Below are 27,148 nucleotides of genomic sequence, written 5' to 3'. Positions count from 1 at the left end.
AATGAACGTTCCACAGGACCAGCCCTCTTAATTTATTAAGTTCAGTTTTTTTTTATCAGCCACACTTATTGCTAAACTTTATATAGGCTTAATTATTTAAAATAAATAATTTATTACTCTAATATGCTTATTTTTGTAGAGCTGCTTCTCTGCTACAATGATGGACTCTCAGTTTCAGGTAAACAAGTTTGACAGCTATTGTTTTCTTTTTTTTATATGGATGTCCCTTGTGTTTTAAACTTATTTCTTTTTTGTATTAGAGCCATGCTGTGAATAGACTAAATTAGATAACCGTACAATCTTGTCTTGTCTTGTCTTGTCTAGTATTACTTAAAAGTATACTTAAAAGCTCAGAAGAGAATAGCATCTGGATCTGGATCAATATTTTTGTTAATTAGCATGAAACCTAACTTCCAAAAAACTTGGGACAGTAGGTAAAATGCTAATAAAAACAGAAAGTGGTGATACACCAGATACACCAGCACTTAATAAACTTAAACGACTTAAATAAACACTCATGCCCAATCAGATCCTGCAACACATTCCAAAAAAAAGTTGGGCCTTGGGAAACTTGTTTTGGAACTTTCCACAGGTAAATTGGTAACAGGGGATGCTGTGGTGATTGGGTATAAAATGAGAATAAAAAAAATAATGTGCTTTTGTATCATTTGCAGGCATCATTTGCAGACGTGCAAGTGAGGTGAATTGGAGATACAAAATTATTTATGACATTAAAAACTTTAACTGATGAATCTTGTGTAACCAGTAACTACCTGTCCTATCATGAATGTAACCAGAGTGTGTAAAGCATGATTTAAATCCTAATAAATAAATAATTAAAACAGCTTACTGGAGGACCAATGACTTGCAACAAAGAAACCCCTTTGCCTATTAAACTCGGCATTTTGACAAATTCTAGTTTTATAAGATAATGTCCTTTAAGCAGATCATCCCAACTCACCCACCCAACACCTTCCAAAAAAAAGTTGGGCCTGGAGAAACTTGTTTTGAACTTTCCACAGGTAAATTGGTAACGGGATGCTGTGGTGATTGGGTATAAAAGGAGAATAAGAAATTAATGTGTGCTTTTGTATCATTTGCAGGCATCTACGGACCATGAAAATTCATTTAAGAGAAGACTGAAACTATGCAAAGTTCTGAAGGGCTTCCAGATTCGCACCATCACCATCAACCGAGTGCTGAACCACATCCTGACCACCTGATCAGATCTATACCATGTGTTTTAAAATATTTATTTATTTATTTCAGACAATCATCAAACTCTCATTTGTCTTATTGACAAGCACAAGTAAGCCTAATTGTTTTAGGTGTGAGAATCTTTGTAATATTTATATTTAATTGTATTTATTTAATATATTTATTCGTGAATTGTCTGGTGTTTAGAATTATAGTCTAAATTAAACATGCTGCAGTTACGAACGTCTTGTGTGTTGTTCTTTGGAGACTAAAATCAAATGTTATCACTTTAAGCACGGAGAAAAGGAAATAATATGCTAACTATATCCCGGACTAAGGTTTGGCACCATATTTCCCAAACACCCCCTTGTAGCCTACACATGTGCCCTATGTACAGCAGGGATCACACCCTATCTAGTGGACTTAATATTACTATATTTTGCTATTTGGGAGTGTCAAGCAACCGGATCTCCGGCAGAATATCCGCCCTGCAAGCGCCGCACTGATGGACATTATCTGGCTCTGTTCACTGAGTCATATCAAATGACTCAGCTCACTAATAAGAGTCGAATCTTTCAGCAACAAAACGACTCTCCAAACAGTAGCATTGTAAATTTAAGATGTGAATTATTGGACCTGGAACTAAGTCATTTACTTGGGTACATACGCACTGTAAACACAATTTCTACACTTCAAAACTAGTAGTTTGGCATGTTCCTTTTAAACTAACTATTCAAGGTGTTTTAGGTTTTAAGGTACCTTCTCACAAATGTAGGATTCCAGTCTTCTACAGATTTTTAAATAACATTCAGACCAGGTCTAATTGAAAATGGTCTGATGTTTTCTACTCATCCATTCCTGGATGGTTTTGAGGTTTGTTTTAAAACAACAGCCTACTAGAGGGCAGCATAGATGGATGGATGGATGGATGGATGGATAGATACTTTATTAATCCCGAAGGAAATTAAAGCCCCAGTAGCATAATACAACAAATAATTAACAGTACAAAACAAAAGCGAACAGAAAAACAAGAACTAAGTATTTCTTGTAATTAACATAAAATGGATAACTGTAAAGATTGAATTGTAATTAAATTATTAAATAGTAAAGTGAGATGCGACAATATTGCACAATGAGGCCAATATAGCCATATACATACATACACATATATATACCCATATACATGCAAATACACACATGCAAATACATACACATATATACACATATATACTCATGGTGGCTCGGTAGGCAGTGAGTTTCCTCCGGGAGCTCCGGTTTCCTCCCACAGTCCAAAGACGTGCAAGTGAGGTGAATTAGACATGCAAAATTATTCATGACTGTGTTTGACATTAAAAACTTGAACTGATGAATCTTGTGTAACCAGTAACTACCTGTTCTGCCATTAATGTAACCAGAGTGTGTAAAGCATGATGTTAAAATCCTAATAAATAAATAAATAAATAATTAAAACAGCTTACTGGGGGACCAATGACTTTCAACAAAGAAACCCCTTTGCCTATTAAACTTGGCATTTTGACAAATTCTAGTTTTATAAGATAATGTCCTTTAAGCAAATCATCCCAACTCACAAGTCTAACCTATGAGTCGGTTCCTTAAATCGGTTCCTTAAAACCGACTCATTTTCAAACGACACTTTTTCAGTTAAAAGCCAACGCTCATTTTACAGCTAGCATTTAATGCTAACGAATGAATGAAAATGCAGTCCTTTTATATCAATGTCGGCTTGCTTTCGTTTGCGTCATTTTTAATCATTTTGCATTTAGGAGAGGTTTCTGCTGAGGTGACTGGAAATGGTAATGTATGAAGCTATAATTTTATTATTTTTTAAAGAATATCGATAGCTAGAGCAGGTCAGTCCGAGTGTAGAAGTTCCTTCACAGGATAGAAGTAGCTAGCATAGCTTATCCATAAATATGACGTTAACTGCTCAGTAATACATATTAAATACTATTTAGATAAACGCTTTTCTTTTTCCTCTATCTCACCTACACAATTCCTAGTTAGCTAAAGGTTGTGTTCCAATCCCCATTCTACAGTACTAGCTAGTGTGCATAACTACTTCACATACATTAATGTCATTCATTTTGTTTTATACACTAAATATTGTGCGAATTCTATTTATTTATTTATTTATTTTTAATATATATTTTTAGGATTTGGTGACCACATCCACTGGAGAAGCCTGGAGGATGGGAAGAAAGAGGCTGAAGCAAGGTGCACACCATTACTATTCTTGTTAAGGAATGACTTGATGGAAAACAGAATGATTATTTCTCATAGAAATGTCTCCTCACCCTAGATTATGATAATTAGACATGCTGTTTGGTCTCTAATGTACGGAGCCCCTAAGGTGACCACCCCACGCCACGCCTTATTAACTCGTGGGAACGGGATAGTTAAGTCGTGGCCACCACTTAATAAGGCGTGGGAATGAGATAGTTAAGTCGTGGGAACGAGATAGTTAAGTTGTGGCCGCCACTTAATAAGGCGTGGGAACGGGATAGTTAAGTCGTGGCCACCACTTAGTAAAGTATAGGAACGAGATAGTTAAATCGTGGCCACCACTTAGTAAAGTGTGGGAACGGGATAGTTAAGTCGTGGCCACCACTTAGTAAAGTGTGGGAACGGGATAGTTAAGTCGTGGCCACCACTTAATAAAGTATAGGAACGGGATAGTTAAGTCGTGGCCACCACTTAGTAAAGTATAGGAACGGGATAGTTAAGTCGTGGCCACCACTTAGTAAAGTGTGGGAACGGGATAGTTAAGTCGTGGCCACCACTTAGTAAAGTATAGGAACGAGATAGTTAAGTCGTGGCCACCACTTAATAAGGCATGGGAACGGGATAGTTAAGTCGTGGCCACCACTTAATAAGGCGTGGGAACGGGATAGTTAAGTCGTGGCCACCACTTAGTAAAGTATAGGAACGGGATAGTTAAGTCGTGGCCACCACTTAATAAGACGTGGGAACGGGATAGTTAAGTCGTGGCCACCACTTAGTAAAGTATAGGAACGAGATAGTTAAGTCGTGGCCACCACTTAGTAAAGTATAGGAACGAGATAGTTAAGTCGTGGCCACCACTTAGTAAAGTGTGGGAATGGGATAGTTAAGTTGTGGCCACCACTTAGTAAAGTATAGGAACGAGATAGTTAAGTCGTGGCCACCACTTAGTAAAGTATAGGAACGAGATAGTTAAGTCGTGGCCACCACTTAGTAAAGTGTGGGAACGGGATAGTTAAGTCGTGGCCACCACTTAATAAGACGTGGGAACGGGATAGTTAAGTCGTGGCCACCACTTAGTAAAGTATAGGAACGAGATAGTTAAGTCGTGGCCACCACTTAGTAAAGTGTGGGAACGGGATAGTTAAGTTGTGGCCACCACTTAGTAAAGTGTGGGAACGGGATAGTTAAGTTGTGGCCACCACTTAGTAAAGTATAGGAACGAGATAGTTAAGTCGTGGCCACCACTTAGTAAAGTATAGGAACGAGATAGTTAAGTCGTGGCCACCACTTAGTAAAGTATAGGAACGAGATAGTTAAGTCGTGGCCACCACTTAGTAAAGTATAGGAACGGGATAGTTAAGTCGTGGCCACCACTTAATAAGACGTGGGAACGGGATAGTTAAGTCGTGGCCACCACTTAGTAAAGTATAGGAACGAGATAGTTAAGTCGTGGCCACCACTTAGTAAAGTGTGGGAACGGGATAGTTAAGTTGTGGCCACCACTTAGTAAAGTGTGGGAACGGGATAGTTAAGTTGTGGCCACCACTTAGTAAAGTGTGGGAACGGGATAGTTAAGTTGTGGCCACCACTTAGTAAAGTGTGGGAACGGGATAGTTAAGTCGTGGCCACCACTTAGTAAAGTATAGGAACGAGATAGTTAAGTCGTGGCCACCACTTAGTAAAGTGTGGGAACGGGATAGTTAAGTCGTGGCCACCACTTAGTAAAGTGTGGGAACGGGATAGTTAAGTTGTGGCCACCACTTAGTAAAGTGTGGGAACGGGATAGTTAAGTCGTGGCCACCACTTAATAAGGCGTGGGAACGGGATAGTTAAGTCGTGGCCACCACTTAATAAGGCGTGGGAACGGGATAGTTAAGTCGTGGCCACCACTTAATAAGGCGTGGTAACAAGATCCTTTTATTTTCACAGCTTACACAAATCATACAGAATCGGATATATGCTGTAGGGGAATTCATGCACATGGCTCACTGCAAGAGACTCCAAAATATCAGCATAATTCATTCCAAGATGGAAATAAAAAGAAATCATTTCACTCTACATTTTCTAGGGAGCCGTAGATTGTTTGTTTTGGAGCCTTGATGTAATATGCAGTCTCCCTCCTGGGTGTAACAGATGATCACATCATATTCAACTGTTTCAATCTTTTTAAGTCGTGGCCACGATCTCATTCCCACTCCTTATTAAGTGGTGGCCACGACTTAACTATCTCGTTCCCATGAGTTAATAAGGCGTGGCCACGCATTTTTTTTTTTTTTAGGGGATGTCACCTTAGGGGCTCCGTACTAATGTTTACAGCTGTGAAGCTTTGCATGTCACCCCATTTTCAAATTGCATTTTATCTCCCATCCTTTCCCCTCCAGCATCATATGTAGTGGCTAATCTTCTATTTCTAATTCTGTGCAGTGGACTTCCTCTAATGGTCATCATCCATAAGACCTGGTGTGGTGCCTGCAAAAGTATGTCCTTTCTTTCCTATCAAAGGTGCCAAATGATAAAACGCAGTATTAAGGGAGCTTGGGTGCTGCAGTGGCATTATACACTAGCCCTCCTTATTGCTGTCACAATACCGACCTATAAAGTCTGGTCAATTCCTAGCACAAGTAGTAGATGACCGCAATCTAATTTGTCTCCAAGGGTTTTCAGTAGTGTTGAGGTCATTTTAACAAAGCCAACTTAATTTATTATTTGAATGGGCGACTTTAATATGCCTCTGATGGCAACCACCCCTCGTGCAGATGCTCTGACTAGCCAGCATAGCCAATCATTTCTGTGTAATCGCCTGGCCAGTGGATGGCAGAGATGAGATTCAAACTCTGATTTTGCATGACATTTCACTGAGTGGCTTACAAAATGGGTTAAATCATTACTTGCATAAGTGCAGAAAGAGAAGAGACTGGCACAAAGGTTGGTTGTTTAAATACCACTGACCATGCTTACTACCTTCCTGCTCTGCCAGTAGGTACCCTTCTGGGTTCTAGCCACCATGTGACCCTGTGTGCTCTTAATGTATAATTGTGTATAATTCTGATTTTCTTTCTGTTCATGAAGCGCTGAAACCCAAGTTTGCCGAATCCAAGGAGATCTCTGAGCTTGCTCACAACTTCATCATGGTTAACTTGCAGGTAAGGTCAATTTTATTGTTTTATCTCTTATTTTATGTATCCTTGTCTGAGAGATGTTCTAAATCTTTTGTTCTGTCCAAAGGATGAAGAGGAACCAAAAGACGAGGCTTTCAGTCCAGATGGGAGCTACATTCCCAGAATACTTTTCCTGGGTAAGACGCTACTTTCTGCATTTGAAATGCTCTCACTTTGAGATACAGTTTACAGTGGACACGTGGGTGGTATGCCAGTCCAATAGTCTAGGCCAGGGGTCGGCAACCTTTAACACCCAAAGAGCCATTTGGACCCGGTTTCCACGGGAAAGAAAACGCTGGGAGCCGCAAATACTTTTTGACATCTAAAATGAAGATAACACTATATATTGTTTTTTTACCTTTACGCTTTTGTATAAACAACTATAGTGTGTTGCTTATGAAATCCATGAAGTGCTACAGAGAAAATTAAATTTTATTTATGTAATGAACACATTTTGAACTTGAAGGTCTCTTTCAAATGAATGAAAAAGCTGAACTTTAATTATCCATGTAGCGAACAAAAAATGCCGTGAGCCGTGATCCTTATATCACCTTTGGGCTTTCGGAGCATGTAGCGGAGCCTTGACCTGAATTGAAAAAATAAATTGGAAAAAAAACACTATGCCACTAAACAATGAAAAATAAATATTTGCAAAATATCTGCATAAATATTTATTTTACCTGGTTAATGGGACTTCTGCTCCTGAACCTCTGCGCACAGCGTCTGCAAAACGGGGCTGTACGAAGTCACTTTCAACTTCACGCAGGACTGTAAGCTGCCGTCTGTGAGGCGTGAGCGGTGTTTGTTTTTTATTTAAGATCACAATAATCTTCCAATTTAGAACTACAATTTAAAAAAAGAACTAACACAAATAAAATACACTTCAATTAAATACTTATAATTTATTTTCCCAAGCCACGCGGAGCCGCAGTATAAGGATGACTGAGCCGCGGGTAGCTGACCCTTGGTCTAGGCAATCCTCAGCCTGACTGGATGTTCAACAGGCACAAAAGGCTGTGTCTGAGGAAGGGCAGGTCAGACAGGAAAACCACATAATTTCTGTTTGAGACCGGCAGAATACTAAGTACATCAACTTCTCTGCTGAAAAGCACATACTGTGTAGTTAGTGGTGATGTGCAAGCATACAGCGCATAGTGTCAAATTTTAAATACTTGCTTTCCAGACGAAGTCCTTTGCATTACCATTTGCATTTACACCATTCTGCAGGTGTTACTGCGTTATATTAACTCGGACAAGTGCTTTGCTTGAGTCTGGGCACTGCTAAAAGTCTAAATCCGTGCAACAATGAAGCCTCTGCTCTAAAATCAGCATCTTAAAGCTCGACTGGAGCTCAGCAGTTATTTTGGCATGACAAAAAAAAGCTTGCTTGACTGTGATCAAAGCCACCTGTGTTACAGCAGCGTCAATATCTTGACCTGTTTTTTGATGGTTGGCTTACTTTAGACCCTGTGGACAAATGTTCTTGCAGCACAGTATGACACTTTGGGTTTCCCCCTGACCTTGGCAAAGAGACCACTGTTCCATTTATGTTGTTTTTACTGACAGTTGTTCGTAAGGTTATATTTTTTATTTTTCACATTTTACATGGTCCTTATTTATATCAATAAAGATGTATTAATAAAAATTGATGTGGTAAAACATTTATTTGTGTGTTTTTTTGTTTTTTTTTTAATCAAATAGAATGCTCAGTAATGACTTCATTCAGGGTTTATATGCCTCTGTGTCCCAACTTTTTTGGAACTGGGTTTATGTGACTTAGCTTTTGGTGCATAATAACAATAAAGGCTGAAAATGTGAACATGAATGTAACGCTGTGTTTGTTTTCCCCCGTAGATCCCACTGGTAAAGTCCATCCTGAGATCACGAACAAGAAGGGAAACCCAAACTACAATTTCTTCTACAGCAACGCTGATCAAGGTGAGGGTGAAACTCATTCTGAGAGAGGATGCTCAAGTTCTGCTTTCAAAACATTCATTTGATTTGTGTTTTCCTTTTGCAAACCATCCAACATTTCTAAATCCATTGCAAACCGTCATTTAAGTGCTATCAGTACAGTCTCTGATATCTAATACCAGATTCTAATCACCGTTCTCTTCGTCTTCTGTTCCCAGTGTTGGCCAGTATGAAGGAGGCTCAGGAGAAGTTGACTGGTGATGCTTTCAGGAAGGCGCACATAGACGATGAACTGTGAAGCATCATGGCAGCTAAGCTGGTACACTACATTTTTCTGCCAAGCCACTCCAGGGTTCAGCCCAGACCGTAACTCTTCGTTTTAGCGCTCGTGGAAGACGTAGAACCTTATAACCAATCCATGCTGCTCATAAATCCACTTTTTAGGTTTTAAACTGGCACAATATGAACCTAAGTTTGCCGTCCATTAGTCTAAGGTGCTGCAGGATTTGCTCTGTTTTTTTCTTTTTGTTTATTTTTTTTAGTTATGTTTAACACAGAGCAATACATCTCTTATGACCCCTCCTACATGTTATACAGACTCCACATTGGGAAAAGTTATCACGTGCTTCCAGGCTGCAAAACATCAGCCCATTAACAAACAGCCTTATATTCAATCACTCCAGAAATGAACCTTGATGATTTTATATTTCTCATCTTAAAAGTCCTAACCTGTATTTCTATTATCCTGCCAATTTGTGTAATCTAGTCAGCTGTGAATTTGCCTCTAATTTTATAAAGCGTGAGGTTTTTATTGTGAAAATATAAATGGGAAGTGGGATGTGTGTGCATTTGCAATACTGTATTTTTAATGTATGTATGCAGCCAAGTGTATAAATAAAGTTGGTACCTGATAAGTTATACAACTACTACTGCTGTTTCTAAACTTTTATTTTGAAATAACCAGTGCCTTCAACCCACACTACAACCCAGTGTTATTGGTGTAGGTGGAGCCATAATGGTGTGACTAGACATTTTGAGAAAAAAAAATGCCTTTGAATGCCTGTATAATGACCAACAGTTGTAAGGCAATTATTCAGGGTCAGACGCACCCTATGGTGCAAACACTTCTTATTATTATTCAAAGGAGATTTAATAAACCCAAGAATGAAAATATTTTGAAACCTGGAATTTCTTTTGATGGACAAGAAGATGAAAATATCCCATCACGAACCACGACTCATTATTTATGCATGTGATCAGAGTTTGAGCTCCCTGGTTTAGGTGTCTATGATGCATACAGTTTCTCATCATTGCTGCTGCAACAGCGACTTCTGCTTTCAAGTCAGGACGCTTACACGAGTACTGAAGGAACGCCTAGACCATAGTGTGACCCCCTTTATTCAGTTCGGCTCTGGGAATCCAACGCTGGCTTGTGTAAAGAAGCGTGATTGGGATAGTGAATTAAAAATGACTGAATTACAAACATAAGTGAGTCCAGTTTCAAATGTAAATTTTATTGAATAAATTAAAAGATCGCAAATATCTAGCCGACTATAAAACAAAAATTTCTGAAGATTTATGTATTTAGTACAAAAAATCTCTATATAAATGAATCCTATATCACCCTTGTCTACAGTTTACCATCACATCTTTTCAAGCCATATATATAAAATAAAACAATCACAACATGAATTTAAGGCAGTCCATATGATTAACTATTTCTATGAATTTAAAATGCGTGTAATCCTTCATCGGATAATAAAAGAAAATATAATCAAGGTCAGCCAATAATGTGAATATTTTTTTCCTGTTGGTTATTCATATAAAATGTTTTTTTTGATGATGTATTCACTAGGCATGTGCAGGTATTACTTTTAGCAATATTATGTGTAAACATACTGCCAACTGCCCACCTAGGCAGCCTTGTCTGAAACGGACCACAATAAAAATGCAGATGATTAGAATGAGATTTTAAATGCACTCACTGGTCACTTTATTAGGAACACCTCATTGTTCATGTACCAGTCGGATACTACAGCGCAGTAGTAATTATTATGATGTTCCTAATAAAGATTAATTATCAGCACATGCCTACAAAGCACAATAATTTCATCAGTTCTGCAAAAACCTTCGAGTAATCGAGTCATTGTCTGTGGACTATGGATTTTGGACTATGACTGGTCACATGACTAAATAATATTGAAAAAAAAAATTTGTTTGATAAAAGAAAAAACCTTTTATACAAACATTAGTAAATTAGCCATATTTAAATTAGGCACATCTGACGTACAACATTGGCAAATAAAAAAAAATCTAATATTTTAAAATGTTACTTTGTGGTACCATCTCATTTCTGTTTTACATAAATGGTGCTTGGTTAAACATGTTGGCTAGTTTTGCCTAGTGCACACCACATTCTTGGGCCAAACTTTCCACTCATTAATCCCCATCAGGTCCCTCATGTTGAACTGATTGCTCTTCGGTCATAGTGTGAGCTCAGTATTATGTACTTTTTAACCAAAAGTATGTGGACACCTGACTGTGAGCATATTGGACATCCCGTTTCAAAGTCATTTTTGCAGCTGTAACAGCCCCCATTTTTCTGGGAAGGCTTTTCACAAGATTTTGGAGTGTTGCTGAGGAAACATATGACTGTACAGTCAAAACAGCATCAAGTTCCTGCACATCAAACATGTCAAGTCTTAGACCTCACTTTGTGGCAACAGTATGGAAAAGCTCATAGTTTTAAATAGCTGCTGTGTCTAAAAACAATACTATCTGTGAAACAGTATGCTAATCAGGTAATCCACCGATCAGAATGTTACTATTTTAAAGGACAATGCTCAGAAAGTGGGCCACGCCATGACGAAGCAGGATGAATGGGAGCCTCACAGCACCAGACTCGACTGGTAATCAATGGTGTGGTGTTAAGTGTCCTATTAGAGTCTTTTAGTGTGAGTGGTCAAGTTTTCGAAGGTCATGTAGTGTGCGTGCAGCAGGCGTTGGACAGTGGACTAAATGTTAATATTAACAATTAAAAAGTTGTGAGTAGTGCTTTACAGGTGTATAAGTACACTTTGAGTGAGGCGTAGTGTGGTGGGGGATCACAGTGATCAGATCCAGCACTCCTTTCTACCTACAATGTGCTGGTTTTTTTTTTTAAACAGTATCCCAAAATTTCTTGAGCTACCTGATTTGGTTCACTGAGTGTGTGTGTGTGTGTGTGTGTGTGTGTATAGGAATGTGTGGGAGTGTATTAAACGCGTCCCTGCTTGGCATCTCCGATGGCCCCCCAGACGTCGAACACAAATTCGTCGGGGAAGGCGAAGTCTCCGAGGGCCTCGTCCAGTGCCATGGCAAACTCGTCTGGGTTAGTCTTGTCCCGACCGACCTCCACCATTGTAGCCGCTGCGGGAGAGAGATCAAAACATACGGTCAATGCCAAAAAGAAACCAAGAATGTACACACTAGACTCCTCTGTCATAAACCTACACTGTATGGTCAAAAGTATGTGGACACCACTTAAAATGATCAAGTTCTGGTGTTTCAGCCACACCCATTGCATTTATAAACTGTGCTTCGGTGGTTCTCCGATTACATCTGACCAGCTGAACACCAAAAGGTGGCAGTTTAGGTTTTCTTCCAGGCTGTTCCTTGTAGTTCCTGCTGGGCTCAAAGATGTCACCAGTTGTAATTAGGAGGCCATGATGCACTATCAGATGGATAATCTAGATTACTGCATGTATATTTTTAACCCAGCAGATTTTGAACAAACCAACACCAGCACAAATGGTAAACGAATGCCAAGAGGTTAGTTTCTTCCTCACACATGTCATAGCGGGCGATGGCCATTAAGGGTGATTTGCAAGTGGCAGGGATTGCCGAGTGCATATGAAAATTGGATACATCCAAATGATCAGTCCCACTCTGCCTTTATGGCTTTAATACCCATGTCTTGCTGTCCAGTGAGTACATCTGGCAAAGCTGGCACTAACAGTGGCCTCCCAGTGCTGTGCCACCTAGATAAATAGACTGATGATCAGATGAACATAAAGGTTGGTGTAAAATAAACTAGCTAGTGCTGTGCCACCCTAGATAAATAAACAGATGATCAGATCAGAACATAAGGTAAAATAAACTAGGATTAAGTCACCTAATTCTGTGTCCCGGATGCCCATGTAACTCTCTAGAAGGTCGTCGACTTTCTTCACCGCCTTCTCTTCAAACTCTGAGGGCTGTGAAAGAAAAGGGTGAAGGGTGAGGATCATTTATTTATATTATTTATAATAATATTATTTATAATTAGTGAGTCCAAAATGTTGAGACAGCAGTTATTTCTGAACTGTATTTTACGATAATCTGTTTGAAAACAACACAAAGAAGAGCTTGATACCTTTAACTCAATCCAAAAAAAGAGGCAGTATAAGACTGGAAAGTTTGTGGAGTAATAAAAAACACCCATTTTGCTTCCATGATGAGTATAAACAAAGTGTTAATGAAAGGCTCAGTCACTTACTAGCAAGAATGGGTCAAAGTAAAAAGCATTAGGAAAATATAATATTTACTTTATTAGCTTTCCTGAATCATCCAGAAAACACTGAACCGAGGAAAGTTAAGACCAGATTATAACAGTATAAGAACAGCGTTTCTCAATGCACAATTACATGGAATCTAGGAACTTTACCATACAGTCCATAACATTATTGAAAGATTTTGAGGAATACAGATAAAAATCTATTTATAAAAGACAGGGCTACTAGATCAATTGGACAGCACTGCATTAAAAACCAACATGGTTTTGTAATGAGTATAACTACATTACATGGGTTTGGATTACTTCGAAGAACAGTTTGCAAAGCCAAAACAACATCTAGAAGTGATGCCGATTTCCATAAACCTCTGGACTCAAGTTTATTTGAGGTGGACTAACGCAAAGTGGAAAGATGTGCTGTGGTCTGAGGGGTCAACTTTTTTAAAAAATTGTGTTTGGAATTAATGGACGACATTATGGCATGGGTAACTTACACACCTGTGAAGGCACCATTAATGCCGAGGGGTGCATATGCATTTTGGAACATCATATGCCAAGCTACATTCTGCATGTGTTACAACAGCCTGGCTTTGTGGTAAGAGCGTGCAGATGTTAGACTGGTCTGTCTGCAATAGTATACAATATACAACAACTAAGATCCCAAATTGTTGAGCATATAGTGGAAATCCTTATTCACATCTACTATGATTGGTGTTCCCAGGTTGCAAATGATTACAGAACATTGTTGAATAAGAAGGTGAACATGCCCCTAAACATGCCCCTAAACATGCCCGTTTCAACTTTATTGAAGTCTTTACTGTCTGTTTATATTTACATTTCTCCTACTGTCTGAACTCTTGAAATTGGGTTTGTTAATGAGCAAACACTGGACTAAACCAGGACAAAATTCAATAAGTATTTTCTTACCATTTCCTCAACGGTGGCTGGACCTTTGGATCGCAGTCTCAGTGTCTCTCTGCCTGTACCGACCTTATTCTCTCCTTGAGGTCTGGCTCCTTTCGACCTCGGCTCCAGCATCTCTGCAAACAAACCAGCAAATGTCAGATTTATAATGTTAGTGGTGTAATGACATACTGGTATAGGGGGTGAGTAATAATTAAGATGTCAGGCTCTATGGTTTTCGCTTTGTGGACAAACTGAGACAAAAATAAGCTGTTTGTCATCAAACTAATACGGGTTTGATGTAAAATGACATTATTCTGTTTTTGCATGTTTGATGACCTTGTTAGGGTATGAGGCATCTTTAAGAGATTTTAAGTGAAAACCCATGTGGACACCTAACCATAAGCTTGTTGGACAGTCTATTACAAAAGTACAGGAGTTCATATGAAGTTGCCCCCCTCTCATTACAGCTACAGCAGCATCTACAGCAGCATCTACAGCATCCAGCTCATAGTTTTGGAATGTTACGCCCAAAAAGCTCCTGATCAGGTGTCCACATACTTTTGGCCAAGTAAATGTAAAAGACTAAATCTAAACCTTACCGAATGCTTTCATTGGCTCGACCAGTTTTAGTGTGAAGGACTGATTTTTTGGCAGATCCTTCAGCATTCGGGCCACCTCAAAGTGTCTCGTCCCAACAATGTACTTCCCGTTGATACACTCGATGTGGTCACCTACACAGATCACCTTCACCCCATCCGCCACGCTGCCCTCCTTTATACGCTATACATACACAGACACACACACACACATGCACAATAATACATTAGGAAAGGCATATGGCCCTTTTAAATGAAGTCCACTAATTTGTTACAAGTATTAATGGCTTTGTAAACTAAACGCTTCATTTATCACCATGACAATAAACACTTCTGCCCCACTTCTCTCTAAATCAACAGGTGCTCAGTTCTAGTCCAGCAGGTTCTGGTCAAAAAGCACTGTCTCTTTAGTGGAAGGAAATCATACAATACTGTGCTAACACACAAAACAAATATACAGATGTTTAAACAGCTGATATTGCTTAAAAAGATCTAGAATTTCATCTGTCTGTCGCACTTTAATGCTGCCCAAGAAGGGATGCAGACTAGCACCTGCCTACTGTACATGGTTCATGATTGTTAAATGCTTTTTGATCACGGGGCCATGTGACACTTGTTGCATAAAGTCGTACCTTTATAAAGGCGTATCCTGCACCGTTGTCTGTGATGGTGAGTCCCAGTGCGTCCTCGGCCTTGAACACCTCCACCTCCTTTTTGATGCCTTTAACATGAGCGAAGATGAAGTCTTCCAGTCCTATCTGTCCCCCCAGCAACTTGTCCATGTCGATTTTATGCGTGTTCAAGGTACAAAACAGGATCTAAGAGAAACCATGTTCGACAACATTAGTACATGCAGCAGAGATCAAAAGTTAACATACACTTCTGTTTAGTGGTGAAGAAGCTTCTATGGCATAATTTAACATCATAACATGGCCTTATTATTGTTTATTAATAATTATAGTTGACTACGGCTGTTGTTACATAAGCAGACATAGGCTGAAGGCACATTTACAAAGTACATAGAACTGTGGCATCTTCTCCAAGGCTGGAAAAAAATTCAAACTCTCACATTGCACTAAGAGGAAATTTGTCCTGATTGTCAAGTTCAATCTGAGAACCACAATAAACACGGGTCTATAATAAATTAGAAGCTATAAAAATCTCCTGCTCCTGCAGCAACACACATGGGCTTTTTTCCTGCACACCAACCCATAGTAGTGTAAAGCTTGCTTGGCTGTGGATGGTGCCCCCCCTGTCTCAGCAGCTTTTAATAATCACTAACAAAAGAATCAGGAGTTAACAAAGTATGTGTACACCTAAACATGAGCTTGTTGGACATCTCACTCTATAACCATGTTCCTTAAATGGAGTTGGCTCCCCGTTTCCTGCAAAAACAGCCTCGTGTTGTCAGGAAAGGCTTTAACAAAATTTAGGAGTGTGTATGTGGGAATTTGTGCTCATTTAGTTTTGGGCTAGTGCATTTGACTGCTACACTACCTGAGCATGAATTATAATGTTCATAGTAAGCCTGGCCCTCTGAGCCAACATCAGTACAAGACCTCACAAATGCAAATCCTGTGGAAAGCCTTCCCAAAAAAAGAGGAGGATATTATGGATGCCACAAATGAAGAGAGAGGAAGTAAATCCAACTTTTTGGTCAGGTGTCCACCAAGTTCAGGGTCAGGTATCGACATACTATGAGTTTATTATTTATGGAGCAGGTGTTTTTATGTGAAACATGGGTTGAGCTTTAAGAACTATAAACAGGTTCCTATGCATGCAAATATACTTATTTTCCTAGTATCTACTGCTAGAAAGAGGCTCTGTCCCAAATCTAACAAGTCCTATTCACTTATTATGTGTTTTACGAGGACATGTGCTATTCAATAGCATTCCAGTGTGGTTTCGGTGTAACTGTCATCAGTTGAAGGTTAACCATCAACCTAAAAGTCCCAGCAAATACATTTATATAGACAAAAGTATGAGCTTGTTGGACATTCTATTCCAAAACCATAGACATATTTTCAGTACACATATCCACTTGTTATTAACAAACAAAGTATTTTAATAGTCTTTAAAACTACTTAAATATGAACACAAAACAAAGACGTGTAATATGTAACACGAATGAAGTTAAAAATAGAATCAGATTACTGAGCTTAAATCTTCGTGACTTTATAGGACTTCAGGAGTCTGGGTGGATAAGTGGATTAATTAGTATAAGTGCATTCTTTTATTTCCCCCCTCTCACACTCTTGTTGCCTATAAATAGATGCCTTTTACAGCCTATTAGTACATAACCACAACTAGCAGGAACAAAGGACACAGTGTTCTTATTAGGTTTGGTGTGTAAAATATTTGGTCTAACTGGGTCAGTGGTCTTGCTTTCGTATGTTAAGCCACAGTGATTTTCTGGCTTACAATTGGCCGTGGCTGGACGGGTTATAATCCTTTTACCGCGGTGACAGCGACTCCTAATGTGTGGTCGACGCACCAGCTTGAGCGGTGGAAGAATATGGAGAGAGCAGCGTGGTCCCCCGTACATGCCAAGTCTCATGCCACGGCTTCACATACGTGCATAAAGGGACTATAAATAGATGTCTATACAGTACATAACCACAACTATAGCAGGAACAAAGCTGGCTGTGTTTCAATGGCTAATCTGGCTCAATTTCAGCAGGTGATTCCAATAACGTTTGTAAAACACCGTTTCTCATCATTATCAGACATGACGCGTTATAAAAATGCAGTGTACATGCTAACCAGAATGAACTTTGAAGGCGCTGACAAAACCTGGCCTGTTTTTGTGCAGTACATCACTGTGACACACACACACGTTGCCCTTGGTTACAACATATAAAGCGCCCTGGATTAAAAGGGAGCAAGGGCACTGGGGAGGGGGTTAGTAGTGTTAGTATACAAGCCACTGTTAGATTTGCATGGTTAAATCTGCCAGCGTACACACACACACACACACACACACACACACATATATGCATGCAAAGAAAAAACAAAAACATGCACTCACACATGTATACAAAACAACACACAAAGGCACAAAATACAAATACCACACACAAAAAAAAATCACCCATACACACACACAAAAACATGCAAGCACACACAAAGAAAAAAGTATATATATATAAACACACACACACACACACACAAGGCTGTAGTGTTTTGTGTAGGCAGATTTGCAGACGCCCACGTCGCCGTTGCCATGGCTACAGCTGACATCAGGCATCCTCTTACGGCCACGTCTGAAGTGGACGGGATGTTCATCACTTCTGACGCAGCAGCGCTAGCAGGAAAAGCTTGAGTCATTCACACACCCTCACCTACATCAAGAGCCCACAAACCTGCTAACCAAACACGGCATCACCAACAGTGTGACTCAGATGAAGTGGAGAGGCGGAGGAGGATGCTTCATCTGGAGTTATATGGTGACATACAGTAAAGGAAACAAGCAAAATCTGCTGGGTCAAAAATATACAGACATCATTCTGTAATGAATATAACCACATGGGCTCAGAAAAACCTTGTCAGTAAAAACAGTCCGTCACTGCATCTACAAATGCAAGTTAAGACTTAATTAGGCAAAGTGGATGCTGAGGGGTACATACACATTTTGGAGCACCCTATGCTTCCATCTTGATGATATCTTTTTCAAGGACGTCCCTGCTAGTTTTGCCAAGACAATACCAAGCTACGTTCTGCACGTGTTACAACAAACAAAGAGTCAAAATGACTCAGGTTGCCACCACTGAGATTCTGCTCACAAGGTTAAATCTCAGCAGTGCTATTGACCTGGCAATGCATCCAACAGACAAAAAAGAGAAAGGAAAGACAATAGGGGTTTATTGCTATTGTGCAAGTGTAACATCTGCTGCCTGGTCAAGGCCCCTGCACGTGTAGTGGGTGTCTTGTGGAAGGCATAGTGTGACTCTTTGTACACAATTCAGCTCTCTGCTGCTCCTCTCGGTCAGTGAAGTTACAAGATGGAATTACAATTTGGAAAGAGAAATTGGGGGTAAGAGGGTTTTTTTGTTTATGCAGCCCCAGTTTTTTGGGGAGCTGAGGTTGTAAAAAGCTAAACAAGCCTTAAGCGTCTAAATATCAAGCTAAACTAAATATCAAGCAATAAAAAAATCAAAAGCAAGTTCAACCTTCAAACATTAACCGAGGTTAAATAGCTTATAGCTGTAAACAGGAAAGCTCGATCAATATATCACCTATAAAATGACAGTGTGAGTGGAGCTACAGCAGCAGGAAGGCTCGTCAGCAGAAATATAAAAGCAATCATTACCCAGGGTAATGATTCTCTCAGACACCTCCAAAATCTTGTTTAAAGCCTTTCCAGTAGAATGAAGGCTGTTAATGCTGAAAGATTTGGCCAACTTCAAATGGATGTCTATGTTTTTGAAACAGGATGTCCAACCAGCTCGAGGTCAGGTGTCTACATGCTTTTGGCCACGAAGTGTAAGACCTGAAACTGCAGCTGAAACATTTCTGTCTGACACTTATCCTGACCACACCCACCTTGCACTTTTCTGGTGAGAAACGAGCCATTAAAGCAAGCACTTTAAAGTATCGTTACCACCCTGTGCTACATTCAGTAGGAGGCTGGCTTGTTAATAACATCTCACTAAATGCCTAGTAGGTGGAAAAACAGGTGAAAGGATATTCGTCTCACCGCCACACCGCAACATTCTTTCCTGTTCAAAACAATGTCAGGTAGCTGTTTAAAGAAGGCGTTGAGCTATTAGCAACCATACAATGAGACAGCACTACAAATGTCATGACTGATACAAATTCACTTTACTCATCTGCAGCAACAGAGCGAACGCAGTCCACAACCGTCCATGAATAATGCCCCGGAAAATGTACGCAAGGGTGGAGGTGCTGTTACGTTTATCATTTCAACTTGTCTCCATATTTGGGCATGGCACGTATGTTTAATTTTTGAATATGAATATTTAAGAAATGCATATGGAATGTAATACAAAACAAGCAGAGTGTAAAGAAACAATTGTTTTGAAATGATCATTTCATAATAAATAAATGATAAAGATCTTATAAAGTGAGAATATGAGACGAATCTGCATTTGTGTAGAATAACCGTCAAATTTACTCTGAAAGCGTCCACAAGTACCTGTGTTTAGCTGGATTTATTTTTTTAAACTTGTGTTATAACTCGGGGCTGAATGGCCCATAGCACATGATCACATTGACTTATATTTTAACATGTTCGCCTTACTGAACTTAATGTATTTTAAGGCCTTTTAATGAATGACTGGTGCCTCATGTTAATGTGTTATACAGCAATAGGCAGCAGTTATTTAATATATATTTAAAATGTAATATAATTCAAAAGCACAAGCTAACTTTAAATGTATAAATGACTTTATAAGCATAAACCAAAATGTGTTTTAAAAAACCAATGGGTAAAAATATTTAGATACTGTATCTAAAATGTTTATATACTGTATATATATATATATATATATATATGCCAAACCCATATTTATTCAATATATATTAGGGGTTGCCACAGTGGATTTATTAACGCCGAATGCCCTTCCTGACTTAACCATCCTATTTTTATAGGACCGGCACTATTCAGCAATCCCCCCTTCCAGACACTAGTCAGTCATGTCTACCAGCCTATAGAACCCAGATCACAGTTGTACTGGGCTAGAGTACTTTACCGCTGGGCCACCCAAGTGCTCAAAAAGTTTTTTGTTTTTTTAATTTTCACATATTTATTTTATTATAAAAGAAGCTCCCATAAGTTTTCCAGCCTGTAAGACTTTACAAAATGATTAGCCACCATGGTGAAGGAGAAAATGCTTCCTAGAGTAAACTAAAATGCTACAGAGCCAATGCTAATCATCAGGCAAGTGCATCAAGATTTTACAGGATGCACTCAAACTAGTATAAGAAAGTTAAGAGAAGCCAGGATTCACTTGACAAGAGTTTTCAGACAAACTAGAAGTAGCAATTATAATAGTTACACAATAAAAATAATCAATCTTCTCTGTTCCTACACCCCATGCAAAGCCTTTGCTTAAATGGAGCACAAAACATACAAGTCCAAATTTTGCACAAGAATATTAAAAATTATTTGGCAAAATTTAGCTCATGTTTGGTGAATGAAAGTAAGGCATACCAAAAGAACATCTATACACACAGTGAAGTATGGTGGTGGAAGCATTATAATATGGGGCTTCTTTCTAGCAAATTGTACACTGGCATTACATATGATCCAAGGGAACATGAATGAAGCAAATACACTAGGGCATTAAAGGAGAATCTACTCTTATTGACCAAGCAATAACCCAAAGGTGTGTTGAAGCTTTAATGGTCAGTAATGACTTTGCAACTCATTTTGGAATGTTGTGCTAATGTTACTAATTTTTGGTGTCTTAGACGTTTGTTACGGTTAATAAATGCATACTTTTTCATATTAATTAGTACAAAGTCGAAAGGCATCATCTGTATAAAATGTAATTGCTTATATGATATGCAATAAAATAATTTAGTTGAATACTCGTTTCCATTTACTGCAGCATTATCTACTTTCCACACACTCATGCTAATTTATCTAGCCTAATGAATTTAGTTAATTATTTACAATTGTTAACACACAAAATAACTTCCATTTTCCACCATTTTGTTTGTCCTTAATTCTGTAGGTAAAGGTCAAGTACAGAAAATGTCTACCACAGTCCAAAAGATTGAGAATTCAAAGTTTAAACAAACGAGCTCGCGGTTTGCACTAAGCAAATCACAAAGCTTGACGTGTGTCCTGTTGTTTCAGTCCCTGCCTATATAGACTTTGCCCGGTGTAGTAAAGTCAAATTACCAACCACAACGCAAACCACCACTGTTTTAGATGCTCTTCATGTACCATACCACACCCTATTCACTATGCCTGTCACAATTATTGCCTAGGGTTCAAGTCAAACGTACATATGTACTGTATGTTAACACCCTGTGTTTTTACTGAGTTCAGGTGTTTCATCTACACCCATTGCTAGAGGGTGTATAAAATCAATTACATTTTATTCATTACACAATTTTAACTTTGTCTTTATCTGTGCTATCATGGCGAAAGAGGCGTGTTTTGTCAAATGTGGTGCACAGAAAATCCCTGACTTCAAGCCTATTGGTCAGATTTGGGATGAATTAGAACATTGACTGTTATCCAGGCCTCCTCCAAATCTTGTGGAAGGTCTTCTCAAATTAGTGAAGACTGTTACAAGGTCTTCTCAAATTAGTGAAGACTGTTACAGCCAAATAGAGGCTTCATATTAACATCTAAAATGGAATGTCCCACAAGCTCATGACCAAAAGTTCACATACTATTGGCCATATATTTGGAAGAACACAAACCACTGTGTAAGTATGAACTACTGTTGTTGAGTTTCACCATGTAGTCTCTATTAGGTTTGAGTCATGCTTTTAACTAAATCACTTTCTAAATTCTTTTCTTTAGTGTATTCACCTAGTAAGTATTTTGTGTCACTGGAGAAATCGTGACCTTCACCTTTTCACCACAATGGTGTTGCTAGTCAGGTCATGGTGGGTTCAGTGTTGTGTGTAAACGCTGGGCACAAGGGAAAAAACCACCTTAAAAAGGGTGTCAATCCTTTGCAAGGCCTAAAATCATTATTCACTAACACCTAGGACAGACTGACCCAATCTACATCTCAGTAATGAAAACCACTGACCTAGGGTCAATTTCGTGCAGCCAATCCTTGTGCATGTTTTGTAGAGATGGGATGAAACCAGAATATCCAAAGGAGCCCATAAAGACAGGGGAAATGTGTGCAAACTAACCCTCTTCTTCCCTTCACATCAATTCAGCCACAAATTATTAAACAACACATTGCCAAATGTATGTGGACACCTTTCATACCATCAAAACCTAGGGCACTGATATGCACTTGCCCCTGGTTTGCTGCTATAACTGCCTCCACAAGCGTGTTGGTGGAAAATTCTACCCATTCAGTCAAAAGAGCATTTATAATGTCAGGCACTGATGTTAGACCAACAATCAACATGCCAATTAATTTCTTTATATAAATGATTTTCTAAACCTGTTAGCAAATGTTGTGGCTAGAATACCAAAATTCAGTCATTTGGAGAAGTGAACATGCACTTTTGGCCATAATGTGTATTGCAGGTTCCATAAAATAAATACAATTCTGGATATTTATTATATGAAAGCTGCAAACTGCACCTGAATAACAAGGCCGCAAAAGGCTAATTAATGTAGATGTCTAAGTACACTTGGTTCTACCTCATTTTATCATGACTGAAACCTGTAATAACGGTCTGTACAGTTTTCATTCTGTCAGTTTCGAATTTCTCATTTCATTTTGAACCCCTCAGTACACCCAGTGCCTGATATCGATACAAGTGTGTGGGCAGTGTCTCTCAGGAGGCCTGGCTGTGAGTTTTATTATCATTCTCTAGGCTGTTTCCACTGAACAGGACATGAGGGACTTCCTCTGAAAACCCTGAGGCAGCCATACACCCAGCCTGCACTTGGCAGAACTAAACACTAAACACCAACAAACCTCACAACATTCCTTCAATGATTTCTGCAAGTTTTCTTTTTCTGTGACTTTGTGGAGCGTCCACATACTTTTAGCCATGATGTGTATGTAGGGTTCTATAAAAATAAATGCAATTCTGGATATTTGCATGTGAGAAACAGTTCTGGGAGCCATTTCTAAGCAACTTAAGATCCTAACATCATTTGTACAATGAATTGTCTATGAGTAAAAAGTACATGGAACAGTGGACTTTTTGCCAAGGTCAAGAATAGGATGTGATAATGATAATCACCCACGCTGAGAGCAAGTTTGCCCGGATGGTCAGATACAATCATTAAATCACAACAAGTCTGCTATGAATTAAAAGCTGCTAAATTAACAGAATACACCCTATTGTTTATTTTTTCATACTAAAGGGCAAATTACGGTAGCCAATCTGAACTCTGCATGTCCTAGGAGATGTGACTAAAGCGGAATACCTGCAGGAATCCCAAACTGACACAGGAAGTACACTGTCTTCTATTTAACTTTGCCAACTTTAATCAAATCAGTTTTTGTATATGATCAGTTTCAGCATATCAGTTTCCATAAATGGACTGGTTTAAAAATACACTCAGTTTTGTCAATACAAATCAGTTCTGACATGCGATCAATTTTAATCTATGATCAGTTTTTGAAACAAACGCTTTTGACATACAGTTTTCATCTGCAATCACTTCCCATAAACATCTGATCTTTACACTTAATTATACAAACCATTTTAACATATGAACAGTTTAGGGAAATAATCGAGTTCCACATATGATCTGTTTTGATCCTTTTCCACACACACCCAGTGTCCCTAAACAAGCTTTAACACAAGTTTAAAATTTGTGTAAAGTTTTCTATGTTGTTAATTTGCAAACTCTAAATTGTCCTTTTCTTACTAGATTTTTCTCACTCATCCTTACGTTCTCTGTTTTGTAAGCCTTATCTGTTAATATGACTAACAGGTTACACGTCATGTGGCTTTACGCCTTGTAAAGTGTCTGGGCACCCTCCCCCAACCAGCCTAATGACTTGTTTATCAGGTTTCAGGGACTGAATTATTTTACTCCTACATGTCTTCACAGCTACAACACAGAGCACTATTAAAGGAAGTATTAATTACATATTTAGCACTATTTTTCCTCTTTTCTCTTTGACTACACAGGCCAAAGAGAAAAGTGTTAGGCCAAAACAGGTGTTACCTGTTAAATGTTCACGAAAAAAAAAACATGGTAAAAAGTGTGTCAAACAAGTGAAATTTACTTAATGTTAGTCTCTGTAAATTTTGTCACATTTTGTCACTGACCGACTAGTGTGGGGCGTGGCTTCACACAAAAGGGGCGTGGTATTACACAAGAGAGGCGTAGTGTACTTAATGACAGATTATAAAGCAGGTGACAACGTTCCTCAATGACGCCTGTGAGAAATAATTGCTATGCTATTAGTTAGCTATTAGCTAGTGTTTATAAACTTTCCATTCCTTTTAAAGTTGAGCTCAAGTTTTTGCCTTTAATGTTTGTTATCAGTAAACGTCTATGTTCTTTCCCAGCAAGTCACTATAATTCAAGTGGTTGTAGCTGCACTGAGACTGATACATGTGTTCACTAATTAGCGCTAATTCTGCGCTTCGTTTCACGCCCCCACATCATTTTATGGACTAAAGTCCAAAAATGAAGACATCAAATATCAAAATTTACAAATATACAAAAATATAAATATATATAATTAGAAAAATTGTAATAATTTAATTTTAAAAAATTAAGCCGAAAACATCCTACACTTATTTTTATTTTGAACTTTAAGTACAGGTTGCTTTAATTTTTTATATTAGATCATCATGTGTTGAAATTGATCATTTACTGAAAGTAATCATTTGCTCGAACTGATCGTTTATTGGACCTAACACTTTCTAAAAGTTTTTAAAAACTGAACATTTACTGAAACGGATGGTTTTGTGATTATTATATAACTGATCATTTGACTGAGTTTTTGATGGATAAACTCATTTGATCATTTGCTAAAACCGACCGTTTGTTGAAGTGATCAGTTGCTGAAATTGTTTATTTGCTGAAACTAATTCGCTGAGACTGATTGTTTACTGAAACTGATCATATATGCTATAATCTATAATTACTTAAACTGATCATTTGTTGATGGAGTTGATAATTTCCTGAACTAATTTGTTGATCATTTGCTAAAACAGACCATTTGATTGAAATGAACTGATCATATACACTATAATTTACTAAAACTCATCATTTGTTCAAGTCAGTGGCATAACTAGGGGGGGGGGGGGGCAGGTGCACTGGGGCCCATAGCAGGGAGGGGCCCTCCACCACATGAACTCAACCACTCACCTCACTGCCCCCCCCATTGGCTGCACGTATTATGGCAAGCCAAACAGGAAATATATAGTAAACACTGATATATATGGAATATATATATATATATATATATATATATTTTTTTTTCCACTGGGGCCCATGAGCTCCTAGTTACGCCGCTGGTTCAAGTTAATCGTTTTCGGGAAACTGAGAGTGAAGGTGAACTCATTTGTTGATCATTTGCTTGAAATGATCAGTTGCTGAGACTGTTTACTGAAAGTGATCATATATGCTATAATCTATAGTTTACTGAAAGTGATCATATACGCCATAATATATAATTGACTAAAACTGATCATTTGTTGAAGTTGATCGTTTGTCGGGGAACTGAGAGTGAAGGTGAACTTGTTTGTTGAAATGATCAGTTGCTGAAACTAATTAGCTGAGACTGTTTTATAATCTATAGTTTAATAAAACTGATCATATATACTATAATCTACAGTTTAATAAAACTGATCATATATACTATAATCTATAGTTTAATAAAACTGATCATATATACTATAATATATAGTTTAATAAAACTGATCATATATACTATAATCTATAGTTTAATAAAACTGATCATATATACTATAATATATAGTTTAATAAAACTGATCATATATACTATAATCTAGTTTAATAAAACTGATCATCTATGCTATAATCTATAGTTTAATAAAACTGATCATATATACTATAATCTATAGTTTACTGAAACTGATGATTTGTTGAAGTTGATCGTTGTCTGGAACTGAGAGTGAAGGTGAAATCGTGTCGGCTTGTGAGAGCACTTGAGAGCACTTGAGCAGAACTGGACCCAGTTAAACAGGTTATTACCTCTGTGGTGGTGAGATTGAAGGCCTCGGAGATTTTAGCGTACAGCTCTTTAACGTTGGAGAAACCTTCGATCCGGCCGGTCGGACTGCCGTGAGCGAGCTGCGTGTGGAAGACGAGTCGGGGTCGCATGCTGGCCGGTGGAGGCGCGAGTCCTGAACCTCCTCCCCCGCTCAGTGGCGCTCCTTTACCCGCCTGGCCTCCTCCTCCACCTGCCACCACCTCATTCTCCACCAGGCTCGAACTCTCCTTCGACTTCTTCTTTTTGCGCAGTCCCAGAGGCATCGCTCACTCCCTCAATCAGCGCTCCAGATACTCAGCCAGCCAGTCTACTGCATTAGAACACCACAAACTACCTGTTGCTGTATTCCTAACCGTTCCTTTCCGTCCCCGAATACTCAGTTAGTCTTTACAGTCCCGAAAATCCCGAATTCTGAACACGTAAAGCAAAGAAAAACAAAAGAAGGTGCGTTTGCGTTTCCTCGTTTCCACATGAACTCTCCCGTCAGCACAGTGCGCAACAATGGCAAGTGTTCAAGAGCGCCGACGGCACATGCGCAGAGGGTGCCTACGTCACATTCATTTACCTGACTCAGGTAAACAGTATTCATGTTCATATACCCTCACCTGGCACTTTGTTAGTTACATCTATTTGGTAGCTACATGCACTGATTATTACAGACGAACTTTATGGGTATGCAATCACTGTCACTCTACACTTTGCCACCCCATTTTGTCAAGGGACCCCTATAAGACCCCCACTGACCAGATGATTTTTGGTCACCGAAATGACTCTAACATGGTA

General features: G+C 38.8%; 2 protein-coding genes across 2 annotated transcripts; one reads left to right on the top strand and one right to left on the bottom strand.

Moving 5' to 3' along the window:
• The first annotated feature begins 2,889 nt into the window (after positions 1-2,889).
• Positions 2,890-9,439, top strand: txndc12 (thioredoxin domain containing 12 (endoplasmic reticulum)). Its single transcript, XM_062992958.1, has 7 exons — positions 2,890-3,011; positions 3,372-3,432; positions 5,866-5,918; positions 6,511-6,584; positions 6,667-6,736; positions 8,454-8,537; positions 8,732-9,439. The coding sequence occupies exons 1-7, from the start codon at positions 2,909-2,911 to the stop codon at positions 8,809-8,811; spliced, it is 525 nt and encodes a 174-aa protein (XP_062849028.1). The 5' UTR covers positions 2,890-2,908; the 3' UTR covers positions 8,812-9,439.
• A 572-nt stretch (positions 9,440-10,011) lies between these two features.
• gipc2 (GIPC PDZ domain containing family, member 2) lies at positions 10,012-26,821 on the bottom strand. Its single transcript, XM_062992957.1, has 6 exons — positions 26,347-26,821; positions 15,179-15,364; positions 14,550-14,730; positions 13,972-14,084; positions 12,667-12,748; positions 10,012-11,921 (listed from the first exon to the last, which is right to left on the bottom strand). The coding sequence occupies exons 1-6, from the start codon at positions 26,626-26,628 to the stop codon at positions 11,770-11,772; spliced, it is 996 nt and encodes a 331-aa protein (XP_062849027.1). The 5' UTR covers positions 26,629-26,821; the 3' UTR covers positions 10,012-11,769.
• Positions 26,822-27,148: the final 327 nt, after the last annotated feature.

The sequence above is a fragment of the Trichomycterus rosablanca genome, chromosome 4 (assembly GCF_030014385.1).
Source record: "Trichomycterus rosablanca isolate fTriRos1 chromosome 4, fTriRos1.hap1, whole genome shotgun sequence".
Lineage (NCBI taxonomy): Eukaryota > Metazoa > Chordata > Actinopteri > Siluriformes > Trichomycteridae > Trichomycterus > Trichomycterus rosablanca.
This window is presented reverse-complemented; position numbering and strand designations above follow the sequence as displayed.

Coding starts and splice junctions, on each gene's coding strand:
- txndc12 (XM_062992958.1), top strand. CDS start 2,909: ATGAAAATGCAGTCCTTTTATATCAATGTCGGCTTGCTTTCGTTTGCG. Junction 5,919..6,510: donor CTGGTGTGGTGCCTGCAAAA/GTATGTCCTTTC, acceptor CTGTTCATGAAG/CGCTGAAACCCAAGTTTGCC. Junction 6,585..6,666: donor TCATCATGGTTAACTTGCAG/GTAAGGTCAATT, acceptor TTCTGTCCAAAG/GATGAAGAGGAACCAAAAGA.
- gipc2 (XM_062992957.1), bottom strand. CDS start 26,628: ATGCCTCTGGGACTGCGCAAAAAGAAGAAGTCGAAGGAGAGTTCGAGC. Junction 14,085..14,549: donor CGAGCCAATGAAAGCATTCG/GTAAGGTTTAGA, acceptor GTTTGTTTGCAG/AGATGCTGGAGCCGAGGTCG. Junction 11,922..12,666: donor CATCCGGGACACAGAATTAG/GTGACTTAATCC, acceptor TCTCTCCCGCAG/CGGCTACAATGGTGGAGGTC.